This window comes from Pogonomyrmex barbatus, unplaced genomic scaffold, assembly GCF_055798465.1.
Source record: "Pogonomyrmex barbatus isolate J1 unplaced genomic scaffold, ASM5579846v1 scaffold2, whole genome shotgun sequence".
Classification (NCBI taxonomy): Eukaryota; Metazoa; Arthropoda; class Insecta; order Hymenoptera; family Formicidae; genus Pogonomyrmex; species Pogonomyrmex barbatus.
In genome coordinates this window covers 15,841,022-15,863,274 of record NW_028297116.1, presented here as the reverse complement: position 1 = coordinate 15,863,274, position 22,253 = coordinate 15,841,022, and the positions used below count along the sequence as shown (strand labels likewise).

Below are 22,253 nucleotides of genomic sequence, written 5' to 3'. Positions count from 1 at the left end.
TTTTATCAGTTTAAGTTACATTGCGATGATAAAATCATCTTCATCTTTATTTTTATTTATGTATCATATCACATTTTTATACTAAAATCATTATATAATATAATAATATAGTGTGAAATTAATTTATTAGCAGTACTATATATAATAAAAGGTAAGTAATTCATAAAACTGCTTTTACACTTGAATGTTTTATTTACTCAAATTATTGTCTTATTTACAGTATATTATAATATTATTAATTCACTATTCTTGCAATTTTCATGTACTACGATTCCAGTAATCTTTCCATAATTTTTGCTACAACAGCAAAATCTGCACGCCTTTCTGTAACCTTTGCCATTTCTCCCATTAATACATTAAATAATTTTTTCTTGCCGTTTTTATATCCTGATACAAGTTTTGGATTTTTCTCTATAACTTCTAGACATATTTGTTCTAATTGTTTTTCGTCTGATATCAGGAACCAATTACGTTCTTTAACGATCTATAACAAAAATAATGATACGTAAATTATAAAAAGATAATCCAAATATTGTGTGCACATTTGTTTAATAAAAAAAGATGAAATTATTACCTCTCTTGGTAGCTTATTTGAATCGATTATTAATTCGTTTAAAATCTTCTTTGCCGTTACTAAATTGATTAATTTATCTTGTAATAGATCGACCACTTGACCAATAAAATCTTCATGTAATATACTGGAAATTCATTCAAATGAACATTTTCAATTCAGATAATTTATTTAAATAAAAAGAAATATATTACCAAAATTCAATTGTTAATTGCTGTTTATAAATAAAAGTCAACACTTCCATAACAAGAAATTTGGCGACCAGTTGCGGTTGGCGGTTTTTATCTTTTCTTATAATTCCATTAAATAATTGTAATAACATGAAATCACTCTTAAAAAATATGAAATATTAAAAACAACTTTTGTATTTATCTAATTAAGAAACATTATGAAACTTACCATCAGAGATACAATTATTTCAGGAGATATTTTGACATCATTTAATCTCTGACGTATTTGTTCCGGTAACTCGGGTAATTGTCTTCTCAGCATTACAGCATCGACTAAATTATTTTTATTTGGTAAATCTTCTCTAATATGTATGCGTAAGGGTGGTAAGTTCGTTTCAGGCATAAACCTGTAATCCTAACAAAGTACTCTTCATAATGAATTTAATAATTTGTTAAAAGCAATGATAAAATCGAAATATTGCATTACTTCTTTATCTTCTTTTTCTCGCATAGGAATAGTTTTCTTGTTTATTGCATCCCACGCGCGAGTCTCATTGAATATTTCGTTACCGGCTTCGAGAATAGAAATATGTCTATTTATTTCATATTTAATAGCCGCAGCGATAGCACGCACACTTCCGATATTTTTTATTTCCGTCCGAGTGCCCAAACAATCTTGGGCACTACTTACAGAAACATTAGCATCCACACGAAGTGCTCCTTCTATATTTTAAATGCAGTAAAATGTAATATATCGAAATACGAAAATAAAATAATTAAAAAAATAAAATAATTTCTACAAGTGACCTTCCATTTTACTACTACAAACACCCAATAATTGTAATGTAAATGCAAGCTCCTTCACAAGTGCAGCCGCTTCCTCGCCATCAACCAAATCTGGCTCAAATACAAATTCCATCAGGGGTATCCCGGCACGATTAAGATCAATCAAGCTTCTATAAAAATATTAAAAGATCAACTGGATTAGTCTCAATTTTTCAGATAGAACTAAGATCAGCTTGATCAATAATACCTTGTTGCAGCTTCATCGTGCAAACTTTTACCACTGTCTTGCTCCAATTGAATCTGCTTGATTTTAGAAGATTTCAAATATGGAAATTTGTGCAATCCTGGAGTAAATACGTGAAACTTAATTTCACCGTTGATGGCAATAGGTTGTAGTTGTTGAGTAATTTGAAATCCTGCCTAAGTAATTTGTAATAAATGATAAAGACTAATAGTAATGTAAAATATATAAAGGTTTGTAATAACTATGTCACTCACAGGCAAATCTGGATAAAAATAATGTTTCCTCTCAAACAAAGAAATCTCATTTAATTGGCAGGATAGCGCCAAAGCAGTTATTACTGCTGATTCTACACATCTTCTGTTCAGTACCTGCAATGTATTCGAATTTACAATAATTAATATATATTATAATTAATTTATATCAGTATTCTCTAGAATTTATAGTCTTACTTAGAGACTGATATATGTTGATATTCATGCTTATTGCCTTGCTACTTTGTAATTGTCACTTCATAGCATGTAACAATTGATCTTAGGAATAAGACTAATCTGAAATTGTTATGAGTTTTTGACATATGTTGACGATATATATTGATTTAGAACATATAATATACATTTATATATTTTTAATAATTATAAAATATAATTAAGAATATTTTATAATAATAATAATATTTTAACAACATTAAACACATGTGTCAAAAATTTTTAACAGTCTTGGATTAACTTCATCTCTGAGATTTATCATCATAAGCTATGAAAAAGTAGGACACTTCTCACAAAGTAAGTAGTATAGAAGAAATAAGAGCTTAATATCAATACATATCAGTTCCATTCCCAAAGTACAAATCCTAAACAACGTTGAGTTATATAATCGATTATTTTCATAGATTTGAAAGAGCATCTTCAATCTACAGCCAATTGTTAATGGCTACATTCCATTTGTCGCATGATGCGCATGATGTATTGTTTATCCTTATTAACTACATATTAAACAAGGATAAGTGATGCATTATGTGTATTATACAAAAAACGGAACGCACTTAATAACTTACAGGCAATGTTCCTGGTGTGGCACAATCGAAGAACGAGACGCACGAGTTAGCCGGGTTGGCAAAATTGGTTGATGCGCTGGAAAATAATTTCGATTCCGTAGCAATCTGAGCATGAATCTCCAATCCCACGGTAGATTTCCATCTCTCCCTGATCATCAGAAAGAAACAATGCAATTAATAACAGACTATGACATTCCTTACCAAAGCATGATGAATATTTAACAAAGTAATGCATAATTGTTTTATGTTTCGTTTCACAAACAGGAACATTGCCTGTAAGTTATTAAGTGACAAGAATTGTTAAAAATGTTTACATTTACAAATACGTCAATACTAATTATAACCTCACCGCATTTTGGGATCTTGTTGAACCTTCGATGAGAGGAATCGTCGTGGAAAATCATCAATTCGAATTCGTTTGTGTGCGAGAATGAGATATAGCTGTCTCTTTGGCAGCATTTTTCATTGATGTTTAAAGTTCAGAAAAAAGCTGCATACTCCACACTTCTCGTGAGAGAAAGCAGCTGTTCAGAATTGCCAATCGTTACAGAAGAAAATTTTATACAGCATGGGAGCTAGCTCTCGGTCATTGAACCACTATTTTGAATTCAGAATCGTATGTTCAATAAATCTTTTTATTTAGAAACCCATTCGATGTAGCATAGAGGAAAAAAAAAATAAAACGATCACATACGACAATACTTTAAACAACTTATGTTTATTTGTGAATGTAGAAAATCTGTCTACAGACGTACAAAATTTGTTGTGCACAATACGAATTATGGTTTTTAACAATTAGAATAGAAACAATCGTTCTATTATTCATTGATTGTTGCTTCAACGCTTTATGACCTATACAAAACGTCATTTCGTTGATATTGCTGCCACATCATTCTTCCAGTTACTTAGAATGCTGTTAAACAGCCATCATAGTATGGAGATTGTTGTCACTGTTGCGCGGAGTCTATCCAAAGAAATTCACGAAGATAAGAAAATGTGATTTCTTAGAGATCGTTTTGCATAAAATAAGGAGATCATAAAGAATGAGGCCGTTGGCGAATGTTGAGATTTAATCGGTGGCATCATCTTTGGATACACTAAATGGCTCCGTTATGGTCTCCGTGCCACTATCAGCGATGACTACGTCCTTCTGTGGTTTATCTCGCGAATCGGTGCTCGTTTGCTCAATTTTACGCACAATATCCTGCAACAAAAGAAAAATCATGTAATAATAATGACAATAATAGTGAAGAAAAAAGAATACAAATAAATTATAAATTCTTAAAACTTACATTGATAAATGAAATAAATACCAATAAGAGCTAATAATATATTTTCTTATGAATTTAATCATCTTTTCAGTTCTGTAAATGTGTTGTTCAATTTTGAAACATAGCTTCAAGTAATGAAATTATTATTAAATTGATACTAATAAGTATCTTAAAAATCTGTAATATTTGTTGCAAAAAATATTTTTTCAGAGCTCAAAAAATGTATCAATATATCAATTTTAGCTTGGTATCAATGTATCAATTTTTGTTTCAAGATCAAACGTCAATATATAAATTCAGTTTTGCAAAACTGAAAATGTATTAAATTTTAAATTTAAAAAAATGTTATATTGCTGACTTTTATTGATGTTTATATATATTTGTTTATATATATATTTTTTTTAATAAGATTATATGTCTTGTACAACTGTGACTGTCTTGCTTATAAACAGGTTTTTAAAATAAAGCTTTTTTACCATTCCTTTGATGATTTTGCCAAAAACGACGTGTCTGCCATCAAGCCATGGCGTTTGTTTAACTGTGATGAAGAATTGAGATCCATTGGTATCTTTGCCAGCATTAGCCATGGACAGCCATCCAGCACCATAATGTTTCAACTTGAAATTCTCATCTGCAAAGCGATCTCCATAAATGCTGCGACCTAAACAAATCAAGAACCAATAATTAAGATCGGATATATGTCTGTGATATGCTATGATTAGAAATGAAGACGTTCGAACCTCCAGTGCCATCACCCTTTGTGAAATCTCCTCCTTGGATCATGAAGTCTTTGATCACTCTGTGGAATTTGCTGCCTTTGTATCCTTCGCCCTCAGGCATCTTGGCCAATTCTACGAAATTTTTAACCGTCTTCGGAACAGTTTTGCCGAACAAGCCGATCTCTATTCTACCTGCATCGACACCGCCGATCTTGATATCGAACCATACCTACAAATTTAATTATTTATTAATTAAGTGAACATCCTCGTCGACTCGCAGACAAGGGCACCGCTAGACAAAGGCATTGTTCTCTCGTAAGTGACGCACAAATCCCATGCAACAGAAATATCTCGCGCCGGTGATAAAACAAAGTGCCACGTATTCATGGCTTATCGTATTATCGGTCCCTGTCTCGCGAAATCGTTCTTTCGCGGAATTGCGTGTTGTACCTTGTCAGTGACTTTCGGTCCATTGGCGACGTTATTTGCACAGGAAACGACGGCCACCAGGCCCAGTAACAATAGAAGCCTCATGATGCTCCAGACGCGAACAAAGATATCGCTACACTGCTGCGATCCCGCGGTGTTTGTCTATCAGAGTGTCAGAGTGGACCGCTACCGGATGCAACTCGAATACGCGTGTGCACGCTTAGAAATGTGGGAGCGTTCAATTGGCCCGTTTATCCGATAGTGACGTAGCGAGAGGGTCACCACGAGAGCCCGTGAGCGCGAGGGAACAGAATAGAACGAAATACCGACGAGATACTACTAAAACAATCGAATTTATAGACAAATTTTCATGATATTAATGATTTTCTCTCTATAAAAATGCACTTTTAGCCTAACGATAACTCTAATCTAAGAATAACTTGTGTGAACTTGTGTGAACAAATTGGTCAATTAACTTGTTAATAAATAACTGTAAATTTAATTTAAGATCAAGTGCGAGTCTGAGACACAAATATACGATAAGTTAAACGTTTTATCTTTAATCCTTTTTTTAGTTGAATTTCTTGCATTAGTTTTCTCTTTTTTTTTTTTTTCCTTTAACTGGAAAGAAAAAGAAGAATGAACTGTGCAAGAAGTTTAGCTAAAAAATACTTTTAAACAATCTTTTTTGATTGACAATTTATTAAAAGCTATCAACCAAAGAGAATTTTAAGAGAATGATTGAAATCAGTATTAAGAATTTTATTGTATATACAGCAAGTCTAAAGAACATATTTTTCAAAATGAAAAAGTACATTTTTTTGTACCATTTTTATTCTTTTCAAATCGAAGAATGCGACTTATTTTCCTTTATCTAATTCTTATCTATTCAAGGAATGTACATACAATCTACTTTCCTTATCAATTCAAATTCTGAGAAACAATTGGCGAGCGCTTTAAATTTTCGTGTTTTTTTTTTTTTTATCAAAACGAAGTGTTTTTTCTTCTTTTTTTTTTTTTTTTGAAGTTAAAACACAATAATTTATAATATGCTATTATACGTTTATCTAAAATTTTGTCAAATTTCTTGTGAAATGTTTAAACGGACAATATTTTTATATAATAGGAGAGAAGATTGTAGAATTCAGAATTTATTCAGAGCAAATAGCGAAAGACATAGACTTCAATAAATGATGTTACGCCACTGATAAACACAGAGTGTGTTGCGAAACTGTGTTCTAACTCGCGCAAAAGTTCACAGGTGTTATAAAGTACGTTTACTCGTAAATAGGTTACGTACATTTACGTATATTTAAATACTATATCTTATCGAGAAAGGATGTATTCCTTTCATCATAATGCATTTCTTTGATGGATTAAAAATTAAACTAAATCATCTGTCTCTAATAAATCTGTTTTTTTCGACGAAGTTCAATAATCAATTTTATTAATCATAATTAAATATTGATTTTTTCAAATTCTTGAATCTCAGTAGATTTAGGCCACAGAAACCAAATTATTTTGATTTATTCGTATAATATTATATTATCAAAAATTATATTATTAATATATTTATTAATTATCGTATATAATATATCCGATTAATTTTATTTGGTTTCTTATTGTTTTACGATATTTTGTAGAATTTTGATTTGTATGCAACGTTCTTTTCTCAAGATGAACAATGAAATATAACATACAATAAGAAAACATGATATAACGATAAGTATAAAATTATATTTATCATATATGTTCTTCGGCAAATAGAAATTTTAATAACATAATAATATAATAATTACTGATGATAAAATATCAATGATAATTTTCAGTAGTAAAATATTAAGTTAAATTGAATATTTATATATATTTGTATAGCTAAATACGTAATTGTAAATCAATATAAATCCAAATATAGAAATTTTCTTAAATATTTATAATTCTATTCATATTAAAACATATATTACTCTTGAAATTTAATACTGGAAGATAATACTAGATAAATAACAAAATTAATTAAAATTGACTTATAATTGAATATTAATAATATAATATATAAAAAAATGAAGTAAATTTAATAAAAAACAGTGAAAACCAAAAAATGGAAATACATTAAAAAATAATTTAAGACTATATATTTAATCAAAATTATTTTTTTATTCATTTTTACATATTCTCATACATATTCTCATCTTTACATATTTTTTTACTCATATTTACATATTCTTTTACATATATACATATACATATACATATTTTCTAGATAAATATTATTAAGAAATATTTAAATGTAGTGTTTTATAAATAAGGAATCTTCAAAATATGAAATTAATTTAGCACTAAATATGATAGCATTCAACGAACATGGAAGCATTCCGTTTGACGACATCATAATTGGACACAGCGTTACTTGCAGCGATCGATGCCTGGAGATTTTCCACTGGATCCACCAATAAAGAAATTTTACCTGAAAGAATAAACTCTAAACCTTAAAGCGGCGTCTACAATGAGATTTTAAGACGTAATGCTAGATTCAGATCAGCGCGAAGATACGATACGCGATGCGCGATATCCAATGAACGTACAGCTTTTCTCGGAAAAACTGTATGCTCATTGGATATCGCGCATCACGTGTCGAGTCATCGTGCTGGTCTAAATCTAGCATTACGTTCATGATGCTGCAAATTGATTCAACAGATAAAGGGAAAATTGACCAGTTGTATTGAAAAATTGAGTGAAGAAACCTGCGATTGGTCAATTTTTCTTCCACTCGAGAACTCTGAATCGATTTTTAGTATTATTTTCAGACATACATTGTATACATATTACATTTTTGTTCATCTTGAAAATTATTTCAATTAAATAATGCTCCCCCTCTCTCTCTCTCTCTCTCTCTCTCTCAATAATATATATATATATATATATATATATATATATATATATAAAATGATATAAATATAATATAAAAATGATATAAATACATTTATATTATGTATTCAACAGATAATAATTATGAAATGACATTTATATCATTCATATCTTTCACAAATGTGACTGGTAGATTTCTTGTTTCTGTAGATTTTTTTCTTTTCTTTTTTTCTTGTAAACCTATTTGAAAAAGCTTTACATAACGATTTTTTTTCTTTTACGAACTTTCGCGAACATTTACAAATGACACAAACAGTTCGACTAATCGAACTGGTGAATATTTTGATTTCGAGTGGTTCCATGTTCGGTTTCCTTCATTGTCGTAGATCATAGTGTCTCGCAACAAAGTTAATCCTATTTATGAAGAATTGTTTCTTTAAATCATCTAATTTTTTGGTATAATGACTGTTACGCTTCATACTGCAGAGGTAAAAAAAGAACATAGCAAAAATACAATATTTATTTTTATTATATCGATTACACAGGAGGTTGAGTCGTTTTTCTAATAATTTTATCATCAAACAAACAAGTATTTTTCATCATTGTGCTTATTCATTCTTGTTTTATCACTACATTTTAACGACGTTCTTTCTAAAGTATGTAAAGCTTTTCCTCCAGAACTTTTGTTTAAAGTAAGTTACAAAGAAGTATCGCTCATTCGAAGCTCGAGAAAATTTAAATAATCGTCGGATAGAATGTTCTTGTGATTAAAAATAATAAAAAAATTATGCATGTTGTATGCAAAATCGTATTACGTGATTATAGAATAATAAATAGAAAATTATGAAAGTTACATTATTCTTGCAAGGTTTTACTCATATAAAAGATTGAGGAAATCTATTTGTATTTGTATTCTTAAAATATGTATTTTATTGATCATAATTGAGATAAATTTGTTGAAGATGGAGGAAAATATAACATCAAAGGTTGAAGATCTGGTAGATGATTCTAATGATAAAACATCAAAAGAAATAGATCCATATGTGGATGTACTTGGCAATGGTCAGATAAAGAAAAAAGTTCTAGAAAAGGGCAAAGATAATACACGGCCGAACAGAGGTGATATATGTACAATAAATATTGTTGGTACACTGGATGATGGTACAGTAGCAGAAAGATATAATGATTTGACAATACAGATAGGTGATATGGAAGTAGTACAGGTATTAATGATCATTATTATTATAACTTTGTCATTATTGCGTTATTTATTTGAATCATAACAAAATATCATTATTCAAATTGCAGGGATTAGATTTAACAATTGTATTGATGGACTTGGGTGAAATTGCTGAAATTATAATTCATCCTAGATTTGCTTATGGCGCATGTGGAAATGACCCTATACCACCTAATGCCACTATTACTTATACAGTTGAATTAAAAGCAATAGAACCTCAGCCTGAGATAGAAAATATGAGTATCAATCAAAGGAGGGAAATAAGGTAATATAATTAAAAGTTATTTATTTTACATCCTCACCTTTTTATATAATATTGGAATTTATTTTTTTAAAGCAATAAGAAACGTGAACGTGGAAACTGGTGGTTTATTCGCAAGGATGCTATTTGTGCAGTGCAATGTTATCGGAGGGCATTAGAATATTTAACACCAAATACTGCTACAAGTTGGAATGAAAAAGTAGAAGTAGAAACTACAGATGCTGAATTGCAAGCTCTATTGGATGATCGTATAAAAGTATATAACAATTTGGCAGCTGCATTAATGGAAAAAGGATCTTTCTATGAAGCTTTAGATCATTTAGAACAAGTTTTAAAATATCAACCAACAAATGTAAAAGCTTTATATAGAAAAGGTAGTAAAAATCCAACTCTAAAAGTTCTTTGCTTTTTAGATAAACCAATTTTATATTTTTTATTTATATAATATTGTGTGTGTGTGTGTGTGTGTGTGTGTGTGTGTGTGTGTGTGTGTGTGTGTGTGTGTGTGTGTGTGTGTGTGTGTGTGTGTATGTGTGTGAACATGTGTATATATATATATATATGTATATTTATGTATGTATATATGTATGTATATAATTTTTTTATTTGCAGCAAAAATATATAAAATTAGAAAAGAATATTCAAAAGCTTATATGACATTCCTTGAAGCACAGAAATTGCAACCAGATTTGAAAGCATTACAAGGAGAATTGATAAGCTTAAGAGATAAAATTTCAAAAGATTGTAAGAGAGAAAAACATTTATACCGCAAAATGTTGGGTATGGTTGAAGAATCTGATAAATCTGAAATAGAAGGTATAAAGATAGAAGATAAAAAAAAAATTAGTAAAGGTATTCTATGGACTCTGGTTGGAGCATCTGCTGCCATTATCGGTATACTTGTACATAGATTTGCCTCATAAAAAAAATAGAAAGTTATAAAAGATCAGTTAATAAGGTGTAAACTAATTCTATATTTGTATCAGTTTCAGGAATATACTATCATTTAAAAGTTTCAACATACTTTCTAATATTTATACTTGACAAATCTATTTGATGAATGTATTTATGTCTTTATTCATAGTTACTTTTTTAGAGATTCATAAACTTATTGGATGCTTCTTTAACAGAAAATAAGAGAATATTTACTACTTTATTTTACATATGAAAAATAGAATTATCAAAACCATAAAATATCCTGAAACTTTTGAGCGGTAGTATATATAAAATTAAATATTATAAATTTAATCATATAAATTATATACATTATAAAAATTTTTATATTAGAACATTTCTGACGATATTTGAGCATTTGATAAATCAATAAATAGTAAACATAAATGTAAAAAAATAATTGTTTCCTTTTGATTGTGTGTACATATGTGTACTCTATATATACATATATATATATATATATTTATATATAAATGTATATATATATATATATATGTAGATATGTGTGTGTGTGTATATATATATATATATATAGATATGTATATATATATATATAATTTATATATAATATGTATATATATATATACATACATACATACATACACACACACACACACACACACACACACACACACACACACACGCATATCTTAAAGAATCATTGTTTTATTTGTTATAAAGAATAATTATAAAAATATCTGATATAAATATATATTTTTTGTTACATATACATTATTGAAAACAAAATGCGATCTAATAGTTTAATATGCTTTGTCGAAGAAATAAATATAATTGTTAAATATACAATTACATTATACTAAATTTTTCAAATCTTTACAGATATATGTACAGATTGAGGCCAAACAAACCCCTATTCTCGACTTTTTTAATAACTTCTATAAATTAAATAATGCATGTGTAAAACGAAGATATTATGTATATGTCTGTTCATGAATTTCATTATTTTTATTTTATTCTCATATCAAATAGAAAATATAAAGTAATAGAAGAAAAAAAATTATGTAAACTTTTTACTGGTTTGACTAATCAAGAATAGGGAAGAGTTTAGCTGTATTAATCATAAATTTCTAATAGCATTATTTACATTTCAAAAGGAAACAAAAATTAAATATTGATTAATTGATATATTGTTATATGCAGTTGTCACATGTTTTTTATTTATATAAAATTTATAACAGCAGTTCACACGATGTATATTAATATTAATGTGTATTAGCTCAGCATATATTTTTTAGTACTTCAATAAAATTTTATATTTGTACTTTAATAACACATTTTAATAACATCCTTATAGTAATATAGCTTTGTAAATGTTCAAATGTTTGTGTGCTTATTTTATGAGGTAATAAAATCTTTTTATTTTTGTCTAAAAGAATATATATTTGTACGTTACCAAGAACTCAAATATTACATCTTATATAAAAATATATTTTATAAAATATATAACATATTTTTAATCACATTAACAAAATACATAAGTTCATGTTTAAAAAAAATAGCATGTTTTTGCTCAAGCAATCATAATGTCTATTAAAATAATATTATACACGCCTGCGCGTATATACATTTAGTCTTTACATCTTTAAATATTAAGAAACTGTGGAAATTCTTGTATTAAATAATTTTCTATCGTTTCCATCTTATTATTATTATTTACAAGTGAAAACGAGCCTTCAATATTTTCTAATGATGTCTCTGAATACATTACATTTACATTGTCATAATACGTTTGATCAGTATTTAAAAAACTACTTTGAAATTCTATATCTTGATAATCTGACAGATTCAATATTTCATTGCAATTTGTCTCACATTGATCAATTATTTCGTTAGTAGATAACAATTCTGGATTATTTGCGACTTCTACAGTAAGTATTTGTCCAGTATTTACATTTACTAATGAAAGAATTTGGGGAACAAAATTAATACAAGATAAATTCATAAGTTCCAATGACAAACATTCAAGGTTTTCCTCAGGATTTGATGGTTGTATTTGCAATTGCGAGTCAATATTTACAGTCTGCTTCTTTATATTTATAACTGGACAATCTCTTTCCTTCTTTTCAATTGATTCACGTCCTTTTCTGATTTTTCCTTTATTAATTTCTAATTTATTTGATTTATCTGGTACAGGTACAAGATGACCATCCTCCGTTCTCATGAGCTTTACTACCTGTTTAAAATCATAATTGTATATGTATATGTATATATATATATAGTGTATGATGATTAAGTAAGATTATAAGAATTCCTTTTTACCTTTTTTTTTTTCTCCAATATAATTCTATGACAAGTCTCCATGTGGCGAGTGAGATGATGCGAGCGTTTGAATGCAGTATTACATTGCATGCAGGCAAATGGCCGATGTTGCTCATGCGACAATTTATGTCTTTTCAGTAAGCTATTTCTTTTGAATGCTTTGCCACACTCTTCACAGATAAATTCGCGTTCTTTATTATGAACATAAAGTACATGATCTTTGAGAATGCTGACGCTGGTAAATGTTTTGCCGCAATATTCACATATAACATTTCGTTCTTCAACATGCAGCTGCTTATGTCTATCCAGATCTGTTCTTCTGACACATTGAAATTTACATCCGTATATGTTACAAGCAAATTGCTTTGCACCTCTATGAATACGTCTGATGTGTTGATCTAAAGATCGTTGCGTAATCAATTTTTTCGAACAAATTACACATGAAAATATAGCTTTTACAGGTATATCTTTATTAACTTTATTAAGATGTAACGCAGACTCCAAGTGTCGAAAATAATCGTCTTTTTTTACAAACGTGTATTTGCAGTCAGCACAAAAATATGAACCTATAAAATAATATACGAGATAAAATGTAACGAAAGAGGATACTTATATATATATATAGATAATATATATATTAACTTCAATTATATTAATTGTGATATTTGTTACCATTTGTCGATTCTTGCTCGCTTAATTTTGTTATATGAACTGCTTTTAAATGTTCATGCACTTTTCTCTTTGATGCAAAAGTAGTATCACAATTTGGACACTTATAATTATCATGATTCTGAATGTGAGATAAATATGTCTGCTCGTTACTGAATATTTGCAAACATTGTTGGCATTTGAATTGCCTCTTTTTACAATGGTTTTCTTCGTGTTCTTTTTTATCTGTATTCATGCTTATCATATCTCCACATTCTGAACATACCTTGCCATTCTGATAGCTGTGTTTTGCTCTGTGACGGTTTAAAAGAACACGTTTAGGGAAACTTTTAGGGCATATGTCACATAAATGAGGATGTTTGATTACTTTTTCTCCATGTATACGGAATAAGTGAACTTCTAAATGCTTTCGTCTAGCAAATTTTTCATTACAACGAGGACAATTATTTTTTTGATGACCTTCCAAGTGTCGATCCAAATGTCTCTTATATCTGAATGTCATCAGGCATTGTTCGCACTTCTGAATTTGTTCATCTCTGTTTGATAACATGAGATTATTAATTTTTATTTCATCTTTCAACTTTGATATAATATTCAGATTTATATAATTGTTATCTTTGCTGATATTGGAATCTATATTATTTTCTGTATAAAGTTTGATATTACAATTATAATTTTCTGTTTGTTTGCTTTCTTGATCTTTATCAACTATGTAAGATTCATTATTATTGACAGTTGTTACTGTATCATCAGACTCCTTACTTGAACCATTTGAAAAATTTGAAAAGTTCAGATTCATTGTATCAAAATGTTGAATTGAATGTAAAATATTATCATTTATTAATCCATCCTGTTTTATCTTTTCCTTTTTACTCTTTATACCATTCATAGGCTCTTCAGTATTTTTTAAGAACAAGCTTTCAATTTTCATAAAATTAAAATCAATGCTGTTCAGATTAACATCATCCAAGCAGCCTGTCTGTAAACCAATTTCTGCGACATTTGTGGACGTGGTTACTAGGTTGACATCAGAGTTCTTAATTTCAAGATTATCAATGCATTCTCTCAAATAGTCACAGTTCTCCATTTCGATATTTTCTGTACATACGTTTGGCACAACATCCAGAGTCGAGTAATCCTGAAAGGCAGAAGAATGTTATAAGAAAAGTTAGATATAAATATCTGACGAAACGAGCATGGATGCCATGTTTTAGAAAACTCTTGTAAGCATTTTACCTGACTGCCAAACAAATGTAGTGTCATCATCTCGGATCGTGATAATCAATCTTTCAACACTTGAGAATGCAATCGTTACATCGTACGTAACAGACGGCGTAACATTTAGTTCGTCATTTTATTAAAAAAATTATGTTGAACATTGAAGGAATCGTATGAATCTTTCAAAACATTCCTAAGGTAACTGCATAACCTAAAGAGTATTGAGCGAAAAACTAAAAATGTTCATACAATGTTCATACATGCATATATATATATATATATATATATATATATATATATATATATATATGCATGTATATATAGATTTGTTCTTTTCAATTGAACTTCTTGCACGGTTCATCTTTTGTCTTCTTCTGTCTAACATGGAAAGAAAACGAAGAAAGATAAACTGCGCAAAAAGTTTATTTGAAAAGAACAAACCTAATATTGAAAATATTAGATCATTTGCTGCGTTCAGCAGAAAAAGCAGTTTTGTAATCATATAAGAATTTTTGATATAATTGGATCTTAGTTTTTTTATCTAGGATTTAAAGACGGTAGTCAGTTTCTTAGGATGCGTTTCGAAATTCACTGCCAGTACTGAAAATCTACAATATATGTGACCTGAACTATATATTTTCAGTACTGGCAATGAATTTCGAAACGCAGTCATAGTCAGTTCTTATATTTAAAATCACCTTAAGATTGACCAATCAAAAAAAGTGAAGTTAGTAATTGGTAGAATTGAATTTAAGAATATATATTATATTTTAAGTCTACTTATGTGTGTGTGTGTGTGTGTGTGTGTGTGTGTGTGTGTGTGTGTGTGTGTGTGTGTGTGTGTGTGCATGTGTGTGTGTGTGTGTGTGTGTTTAAAAAAATATGTATATATTAAAAAAAAAATATATATATATATATATATATATATATATATATATACATATATGTATATGTATATATATATATTTTTTATATTTTATAAATATATATGTATATATATATTTTTTTATTGTAACTTAATTTACAAATAAGTTTATTTGATAACTTATACCGTAATTGTTTTGTTATCTAAAATATTTTAATTTTAAAAAATTACATTCTAATTTAATATAAATAGTGCTCTTTAAAATTAATTTTTAATTTAACTTAATTTACTTTTAACGCAACTTACTGAATAAATTTTTTTATGTAACTTTTAATGTAATTAAATTAATTTTATAAGCTATTAACTTTAACTTAAATTAAAAAATAACATTAACTTACCTAACTCTGACAATATCCCAACAGGAAAGACAAGAATTTTGAAGAAATTCCAGATTTCTCCTTTATTGTAGGTGCGAAAAAATATTAATTAAATTGTAATATTAGTGAGTACAGTTAATGTTAAATAATTTTAGAATAATTTAATTATATTTATAAAGAAAAAATTTTGTTATTAATGTCAATTAGTATTAATTGTGCAACATTCAATATTATTTCAAATATTGTACAATCCAGTTAATGTTATCTGATTAGGTATAATAAATTTCCTATTAAAGATATTGCGAAACAATTATCATTTTTTATTGATACTCTGCTGAATTCCTTATTTGATGCTTATCTGATGATCTTAAAATTTGACGAACATATTCTAATATGATAATGCGATAAAAATGAATGTGTATATTTCGAATGTACATATCGCAACATATATTATAGAAGATTATAATCTAATTTCTTATATAATTTATATAATATGTGTACAACAATTTTTAATATATATGTATAATCTGTACAATATAGTATAATATATAATTTATATATATATATATATATATATATATATATTTATACATTTATATATATATATATATAAATTATATATTATACTATTGTACAGATTATACATATATATAAAAAATTGTTTCAGATTTCTCTATTATTTATAGTTATTATTTACAATAAGATAAATATATTGTAAATTTATTTTGCTTGAAGTGGCAATTTTATATCAACTCTTGAAATACTGTAGATAAAACTGATATGACATTATCTAGATCAGTATTTCATCTAGACAAAATTCCATTCTTAGTCTTACGAACTCAAACATTTAATACTTGTACGCGGCACGCGATTATAAGAAAATGAAGAAAATATATTTTGCTGCTATAGCAGGTATGTATATTGGAATAAAAGAATATATACATATAGAAAGTATATATAGAAATAAATGTTTGTGTTACTTACTAAATTATGTTATCGTTTTCTTTCTGTAAAAATATTTATTTTGTAATGTAGTATTTAATATATAGCTTTATATTTGTTTTAAATTAATATAATTAAATGTAATATATAAAATATTATATTAGACTTAAAAGACTAAAGAATAAAAACTAATCTTTACAGTTAATCTATAAAGTAAAAATTTAGAGAGAATAACTTTTATGAGAATAATATTTTTATCAAAAGCATCATCTATTTGTAATAAAATTATTGATATAAAATTTTTTTCAAAATGATTATTTTATTAGGAAATTTAGGTATGCTGTCAATCGGCCAATTTATTGGCTGGGCATCGCCATCCTTACCCTTATTGATTGTGAAAGATAGTAATAATACTAAATCTTTCGTACATTTAACTTTGGAAGAAGCTTCTTGGGTAGTATCCTTGCTTACTCTTGGTGCCACCATAGGTTGCATTCTTTGTGCATTTATGGTGAATATCTTCGGCAGAAAAAAAACCATGTTACTTATGGCCGTGCCTGAGATAATCAGTTGGTTGCTAATAGCTTTCGCAACATCAACGTGGGTAATTTAATGATTTTTACATTTTTTTTTACTAGGTATATACATAGAATTTGTACAAAATAATATCACAAATGTTAAAAAATTGAAAATTAAATATTAAAAATATTCGGAAGATGATTCAATTTATACTAAATCATGATCCCGATACTTCTTGTCTTTTAAAGTTTTTCCAAGTCTTCCAAAGTTTCTCAAAATCCAGAAATGCATTTGAATTATATATTCTTGCTTTTAATAATAATCCTCTTGAAATGTATTACATTTTTCAATTTAACTTTCTGTCATTCTAATATACAATCAAATTTTTTGCAATTTTCATGAGATGATTTCATTTTCTTATTAAAAAAGCCTGGTTTAATAGTTTATAGAACGTTTAAATTTGATGATCACATTGAAATTAAAATGTTAACATGTGTTGCGAAGAATCACCGGATTACTATCCAATCGATATATCAATCGATATATCAATTATATCAATTATATCAATCGATTGCTACAATCGTAAAATGAGAAAGTGTTATATTTAATTGTATTCTGAGATAGATCTTGCAAATATTTTGAATTAAAGTTTAAAGATTATGAATGCTAAATATTAAGCTACAAGTAAGTGATAATTATATTTCTTTCAAGTATTTTTTATTTTGTGAATGTGTTAACTTTTTACTTATTGCTACTACTTTCCAGTACATATCCAGTCAACACAAAATCCAAAATTGGAAAATAAGATGACTTAAAGATGTCTTAAAAACATTTTAAAAGCATTTTAAAAACATTTTAAAGATATCTTTGCGATAAATGTTTTATGTTCTGTCTTTGAATTTGTTGTCATTACGTTTCATATGCGTAATTCTTACAATTTTAAGCTTAATTAATATCAAACGTCACATCAAGATTTAGATAAAATGTCACTGATCACATATCATTATGAATAATGTAAAGCTTTTCAAGATTGATTATCTTGATGATATCTTTTTTCATATTGATTTTTATAAAATACGCGCTATAATAGATTGTGATAAATAATTAAGACATATTACATATCCTAAGATATTATAGATAGAAAAATCAGATATAATATTAGGAATGAAAGGATAATATCAAAAATAGAAATTTTTAAAAAATTATTTTTATGTAAATAATTTTTAAAATGATATTTAATATTTAATAATAATTACAATTAGTTCGTGAGGCAACGAATATGATTTATTTCACTGAGGAAAATTTCTAATTAAGTTAAATAAGTCATTAAATGTTGGAATATATGCATATGATTATACAAGATGAGCAATATTTGTAAAAAATTCATTATATAATATTATATTTCTATTTGGACGATATGAGACTATGAGACTGAAGTGTTTATAAAATTTAAACAAAATATGATTTTTAAATTAAGCTCACAGAGCAAGTATACGTAAATATCTTTTAATCATAGAGAAAAAAAAGATACGTTAATAAACATATAAATTTCCATATAACGTTATTTATTTTTTAAAAACTAAAAGTAACATTGTATTATTTTCTTGAATTTGGAATATAAATTGCTCAAGAGATAGAGATCAATTTCAGCCTATTCAATCCCTCTTCTTATATCTTCTTTGCTTTGCAGGAATTATATGTATCAAGGTTTATATCTGGTTTGACTATGGGAATCGCTTACTCATCCACACCTATGTATTTGGGCGAAATTTCACCGGCAGATATTCGCGGCAAATTGTCATCCATGCTGACAGTTGCTGTGAAACTCGGCACTTTGATTGAATTTGTGATAGGCCCATTTCTCTCAGTGAGAAATCTCGCTGTCGTCTCTTTGGTGGGACCATGCCTGTTTTTGGTTACTTTCATTTGGTTACCGGAATCACCATATTATCTGATGCGCTGTGATGCCAAGCAAAAGGCCATAAACTCTCTTGTTCAATTGAGAGGTAAAAAGGATGTTTACAAAGAAGCAGACAATATCGAACAGTCCGTAAAAGCCGATTTGACTAACGAAGCTGGTTTCCGCGAACTTATATTTGTGCCGGGAAATCGCAGGTGAGAGGTCAACTTCGATTTGTCGTATCATATCAACAAGCACTCGAAAATCAATATAAAAGTTTCAAAAATAAGTTATGAATAATAAGAATATTAGACATTGTATTAACAAATTTTATAATTAAGTATTATATATAAACTTTTCTTTTTTTAACCATGTAATTATAAAAAATCATTAGAAGATATTCTTATTAATAATTTTTAATATTAATAACTAATTTTTAATATTAACGATTTTAAGAATTTCAAAATCATCATAATGAGTTTCGTACAAATAAGTAAAAAATATTAAATATTGGATTTAAAAATTTTACAAATAAAACCTTATTATATTAAAATTTTTTAGATGAAATAATCAATAAAATTATCAAAAAATATTTAAAAAAATTTCCATTATCCAATTTTTAATTATATTCAAGAGATTCGCTGTTGTTATAACAAATTTCAATAAAACTATTATTTTAATCATTCAAAAGACAAATTGATTGGAATTGATAAATTTGACCGAATAATTTTTCAGAGCTTTAATAACGTTGATGTGCCTGGGTATATTTCAACAAACGAGCGGCTCTCAAGCCGTGATGCAATACGCTGAGACAATTTTCAACCAAATGAATAATAATCTGGAGGGCAAGTATTTGACCATAATATTGGGTGTCGTGCAACTAATCTTCACGATCATCAGCATGACCATCACCGATCGTTGCGGCAGGAAGCCACTGTTGATAATCTCTTCCATCGGTTCGGCATGCTCCACCGTCATGATCGCAACGTATTTTCATCTGCAATACTATCGCATAGATACCAACAATATAATATGGTTGCCCGCCACCGGTGCAATGATGTATATAGTCATGTATGCCATAGGTTTAGCGGGAGTACCGTTTACAATGGCCAGTGAATTGTTTCCAACAAACGTGAAGGCCATCGGCACAACATTAGGAATAATGACAGTTCATGCGACTGCTTTTATAGTAACGAAATTATATCCGACTCTAAGTGAAATTGCTGGTACGCATACGCCGTTCTGGATATTCACCGCGTGCAGTGTCACCAGTGCTTTATTCACATTTTTCTATGTACCTGAAACCAAAGGCAAGACGCTGGAACAGATACAAAAGAAATTGCACAGCTCATCGAAATAATGAGAATTGAGAGTAGGATATTTACATGTGACAATTTTCTATCGAAAGAAAGTAGAAGAATAATAATATAATATTTGTGAATTATTTATATTTAATTGAAAGAATTTTTCAAAAATTGAGTTTATATACTTCTGTAATTTATAAATTACATTATCTAAAATGATCTGTGTCTTATATTTTTACTGTTACAAATGAAATATTAATTACGAAATTTAAATAAAGGATATAATATATACATTAATATAAACAATGTGATAATATTAACAATGTGAAAAAATAAAAAAAAATTTGTAAAATTTTAAAAGTCTTTACAAGAATTTTAACATATACTTGTCTTAATATTCATAATGCGTTTTCATGCATTCAATCAAATGTGTGCCATTTGTAACACGCGCTATGACACATATTAAAGCATGTAGAAATTAAAAAATTGTAATCCTTTGAGATCTATGTTCATAGTCTGCTCTTATATTCGAGATTAACTTAAATACAGTTTCAGAGCATATACATTGTTGTGTCTTACGACAGACTTAAGTATTAGACGTAAGTAATAAGCTTACGCATAAGATTTGTCGTACATGATAGATAAAATGCAATATTTATTAGCGCATTTGACATTAATAAGATATGTTTATTTTTCGTCCTGATTAGCTTTATTCTTATCATCTTTACTGCCTTTCTCCTAACTTTTAATGGTAAAAGGATTATCACTACCACTTGTAATCAGTATTTCAATTTATAATGCGTTACGTAATACGCAATAAAATTTGTTGGAATTCCGAGGAAATCCGTGATAATTGCAATGTAATTCGTATTCTTTGCTGTTCACCAGGTCTTTGCTGGAAAGATTCTTTTCAGATTATATACATTTCTGAAGAGTACGTAATGCAATAATGTATTCACAAATAATTCACGCTATTCAATTTCTGATATAGAAATAGCATTTTTTTATTGCAATTTCCCGCAGTTGTATTATAAAATATTTGGAATTAATCCTGTCCTGTAATCATTAGACTTGATTGAAGTTTCGAAAGAGCCAATTGTTTTCACGTTTTAATTTGACAAATATCGCAATTTAATGACCGACGAATGTTTCATTAACCGCAGAAACCGCTACTTCCTTTTTTAGGGTTAAGCTTCTCCTTGATATCATGGAAACTTTGTAACAATTGTATTATGATATAAAACGCTTTTAACTTTTTCGATTAATGATTGTATTTTGAATAAAACGGAATCTGCTTTTCATTATGTTCATTATATAAGGCTTTAATAAAACGAACAAAGAAATATGTAATAAAGGGAAAATAAAATAAACTTTATAAATAATATTATTAATAAGTACATAAATCAGATCTTACACCTCTATCTAAGATTTAAAATTAATTTTAGAAAAATATTAAATAGGCTTTCTATAATTGTTTTACATTAATGTGAATTAATATTTGAATAATGTGTACTTAATTTATACTTAATTTAACGTAATATATCACTACCTAATATTTTGTATCAACTCAGTTATGGATCGTTATATATTATCATAATTAAATTACAAAAGCAA

General features: G+C 27.8%; 5 protein-coding genes across 7 annotated transcripts; 2 read left to right on the top strand and 3 right to left on the bottom strand.

Annotated features, from left to right (window-relative positions):
• Nucleotides 1-172: 172 nt before the first annotated feature.
• On the bottom strand, nt 173-3,395 carry GatB (glutamyl-tRNA(Gln) amidotransferase subunit B, mitochondrial). Its single transcript, XM_011638203.2, has 10 exons — nt 3,175-3,395; nt 2,826-2,973; nt 2,026-2,139; nt 1,775-1,947; nt 1,549-1,697; nt 1,229-1,464; nt 971-1,156; nt 766-902; nt 575-698; nt 173-484 (listed from the first exon to the last, which is right to left on the bottom strand). Exons 1-10 carry the CDS (start codon nt 3,282-3,284, stop codon nt 266-268), a joined length of 1,596 nt encoding a protein of 531 aa, XP_011636505.2. The 5' UTR covers nt 3,285-3,395; the 3' UTR covers nt 173-265.
• A 129-nt stretch (nt 3,396-3,524) lies between these two features.
• Nucleotides 3,525-5,488, bottom strand: Ppib (peptidylprolyl isomerase B (cyclophilin B)). The gene is made up of 4 exons (XM_011638204.2): nt 5,266-5,488; nt 4,837-5,044; nt 4,573-4,757; nt 3,525-4,029 (listed from the first exon to the last, which is right to left on the bottom strand). Exons 1-4 carry the CDS (start codon nt 5,347-5,349, stop codon nt 3,895-3,897), a joined length of 612 nt encoding a protein of 203 aa, XP_011636506.2. The 5' UTR covers nt 5,350-5,488; the 3' UTR covers nt 3,525-3,894.
• A 2,786-nt stretch (nt 5,489-8,274) lies between these two features.
• On the top strand, nt 8,275-11,856 carry LOC105426823 (peptidyl-prolyl cis-trans isomerase FKBP8). Of its 2 annotated transcripts, none has more exons than XM_089077186.1 (5): nt 8,275-8,597; nt 9,072-9,332; nt 9,418-9,614; nt 9,687-9,985; nt 10,224-11,856. In XM_089077186.1, exons 1-5 carry the CDS (start codon nt 8,571-8,573, stop codon nt 10,532-10,534), a joined length of 1,095 nt encoding a protein of 364 aa, XP_088933312.1. In that variant the 5' UTR covers nt 8,275-8,570; the 3' UTR covers nt 10,535-11,856. The 2 variants fall into 2 exon arrangements, with proteins under 2 accessions (XP_088933312.1, XP_088933313.1); XM_089077187.1 differs by lacking the exon at nt 8,275-8,597 and adding an exon at nt 8,643-8,801.
• Nucleotides 11,857-11,939: 83 nt separating this feature from the next.
• Nucleotides 11,940-15,331, bottom strand: LOC148936711 (uncharacterized). Of its 2 annotated transcripts, none has more exons than XM_089077182.1 (5): nt 15,174-15,331; nt 14,751-14,965; nt 13,518-14,652; nt 12,846-13,411; nt 11,940-12,759 (listed from the first exon to the last, which is right to left on the bottom strand). In XM_089077182.1, the coding sequence occupies exons 2-5, from the start codon at nt 14,778-14,780 to the stop codon at nt 12,169-12,171; spliced, it is 2,322 nt and encodes a 773-aa protein (XP_088933308.1). In that variant the 5' UTR covers nt 14,781-14,965; nt 15,174-15,331; the 3' UTR covers nt 11,940-12,168. The 2 variants fall into 2 exon arrangements, with proteins under 2 accessions (XP_088933308.1, XP_088933309.1); XM_089077183.1 differs by having other exon boundaries at nt 14,751-14,943; nt 15,174-15,330.
• A 1,327-nt stretch (nt 15,332-16,658) lies between these two features.
• LOC105426806 (facilitated trehalose transporter Tret1-like) lies at nt 16,659-22,021 on the top strand. Its single transcript, XM_011638201.3, has 4 exons — nt 16,659-16,886; nt 17,243-17,520; nt 19,126-19,550; nt 20,071-22,021. Exons 1-4 carry the CDS (start codon nt 16,856-16,858, stop codon nt 20,693-20,695), a joined length of 1,359 nt encoding a protein of 452 aa, XP_011636503.2. The 5' UTR covers nt 16,659-16,855; the 3' UTR covers nt 20,696-22,021.
• The last annotated feature ends 232 nt before the right edge of the window (nt 22,022-22,253 follow it).

Excerpts from the sequence above, each read along its gene's own strand:
- LOC105426823 (XM_089077186.1), top strand. The coding sequence starts at position 8,571 with ATGACTGTTACGCTTCATACTGCAGAG. Across the intron at positions 8,598-9,071 it reads TTACGCTTCATACTGCAGAG|ATGGAGGAAAATATAACATC; the intron begins GTAAAAAAAGAA and ends AATTTGTTGAAG. Across the intron at positions 9,615-9,686 it reads AATCAAAGGAGGGAAATAAG|CAATAAGAAACGTGAACGTG; the intron begins GTAATATAATTA and ends ATTTTTTTAAAG.
- LOC105426806 (XM_011638201.3), top strand. The coding sequence starts at position 16,856 with ATGAAGAAAATATATTTTGCTGCTATAGCAG. Across the intron at positions 16,887-17,242 it reads ATATTTTGCTGCTATAGCAG|GAAATTTAGGTATGCTGTCA; the intron begins GTATGTATATTG and ends TTATTTTATTAG. Across the intron at positions 19,551-20,070 it reads TTTGTGCCGGGAAATCGCAG|AGCTTTAATAACGTTGATGT; the intron begins GTGAGAGGTCAA and ends ATAATTTTTCAG.
- GatB (XM_011638203.2), bottom strand. The coding sequence starts at position 3,284 with ATGCTGCCAAAGAGACAGCTATATCTCATTCTCGCACACAAACGAATT. Across the intron at positions 2,140-2,825 it reads CCACACCAGGAACATTGCCT|GTACTGAACAGAAGATGTGT; the intron begins GTAAGTTATTAA and ends AATACATTGCAG. Across the intron at positions 1,465-1,548 it reads TTGTAGTAGTAAAATGGAAG|AAGGAGCACTTCGTGTGGAT; the intron begins GTCACTTGTAGA and ends TTTAAAATATAG.
- Ppib (XM_011638204.2), bottom strand. The coding sequence starts at position 5,349 with ATGAGGCTTCTATTGTTACTGGGCCTGGTGGCCGTCGTTTCCTGTGCA. Across the intron at positions 5,045-5,265 it reads GACCGAAAGTCACTGACAAG|GTATGGTTCGATATCAAGAT; the intron begins GTACAACACGCA and ends TTAAATTTGTAG. Across the intron at positions 4,030-4,572 it reads GCAAAATCATCAAAGGAATG|GATATTGTGCGTAAAATTGA; the intron begins GTAAAAAAGCTT and ends CTTTTGTTGCAG.
- LOC148936711 (XM_089077182.1), bottom strand. The coding sequence starts at position 14,780 with ATGATGACACTACATTTGTTTGGCAGTCAG. Across the intron at positions 13,412-13,517 it reads CGAGCAAGAATCGACAAATG|GTTCATATTTTTGTGCTGAC; the intron begins GTAACAAATATC and ends ATTATTTTATAG. Across the intron at positions 12,760-12,845 it reads TATTGGAGAAAAAAAAAAAG|GTAGTAAAGCTCATGAGAAC; the intron begins GTAAAAAGGAAT and ends GATTTTAAACAG.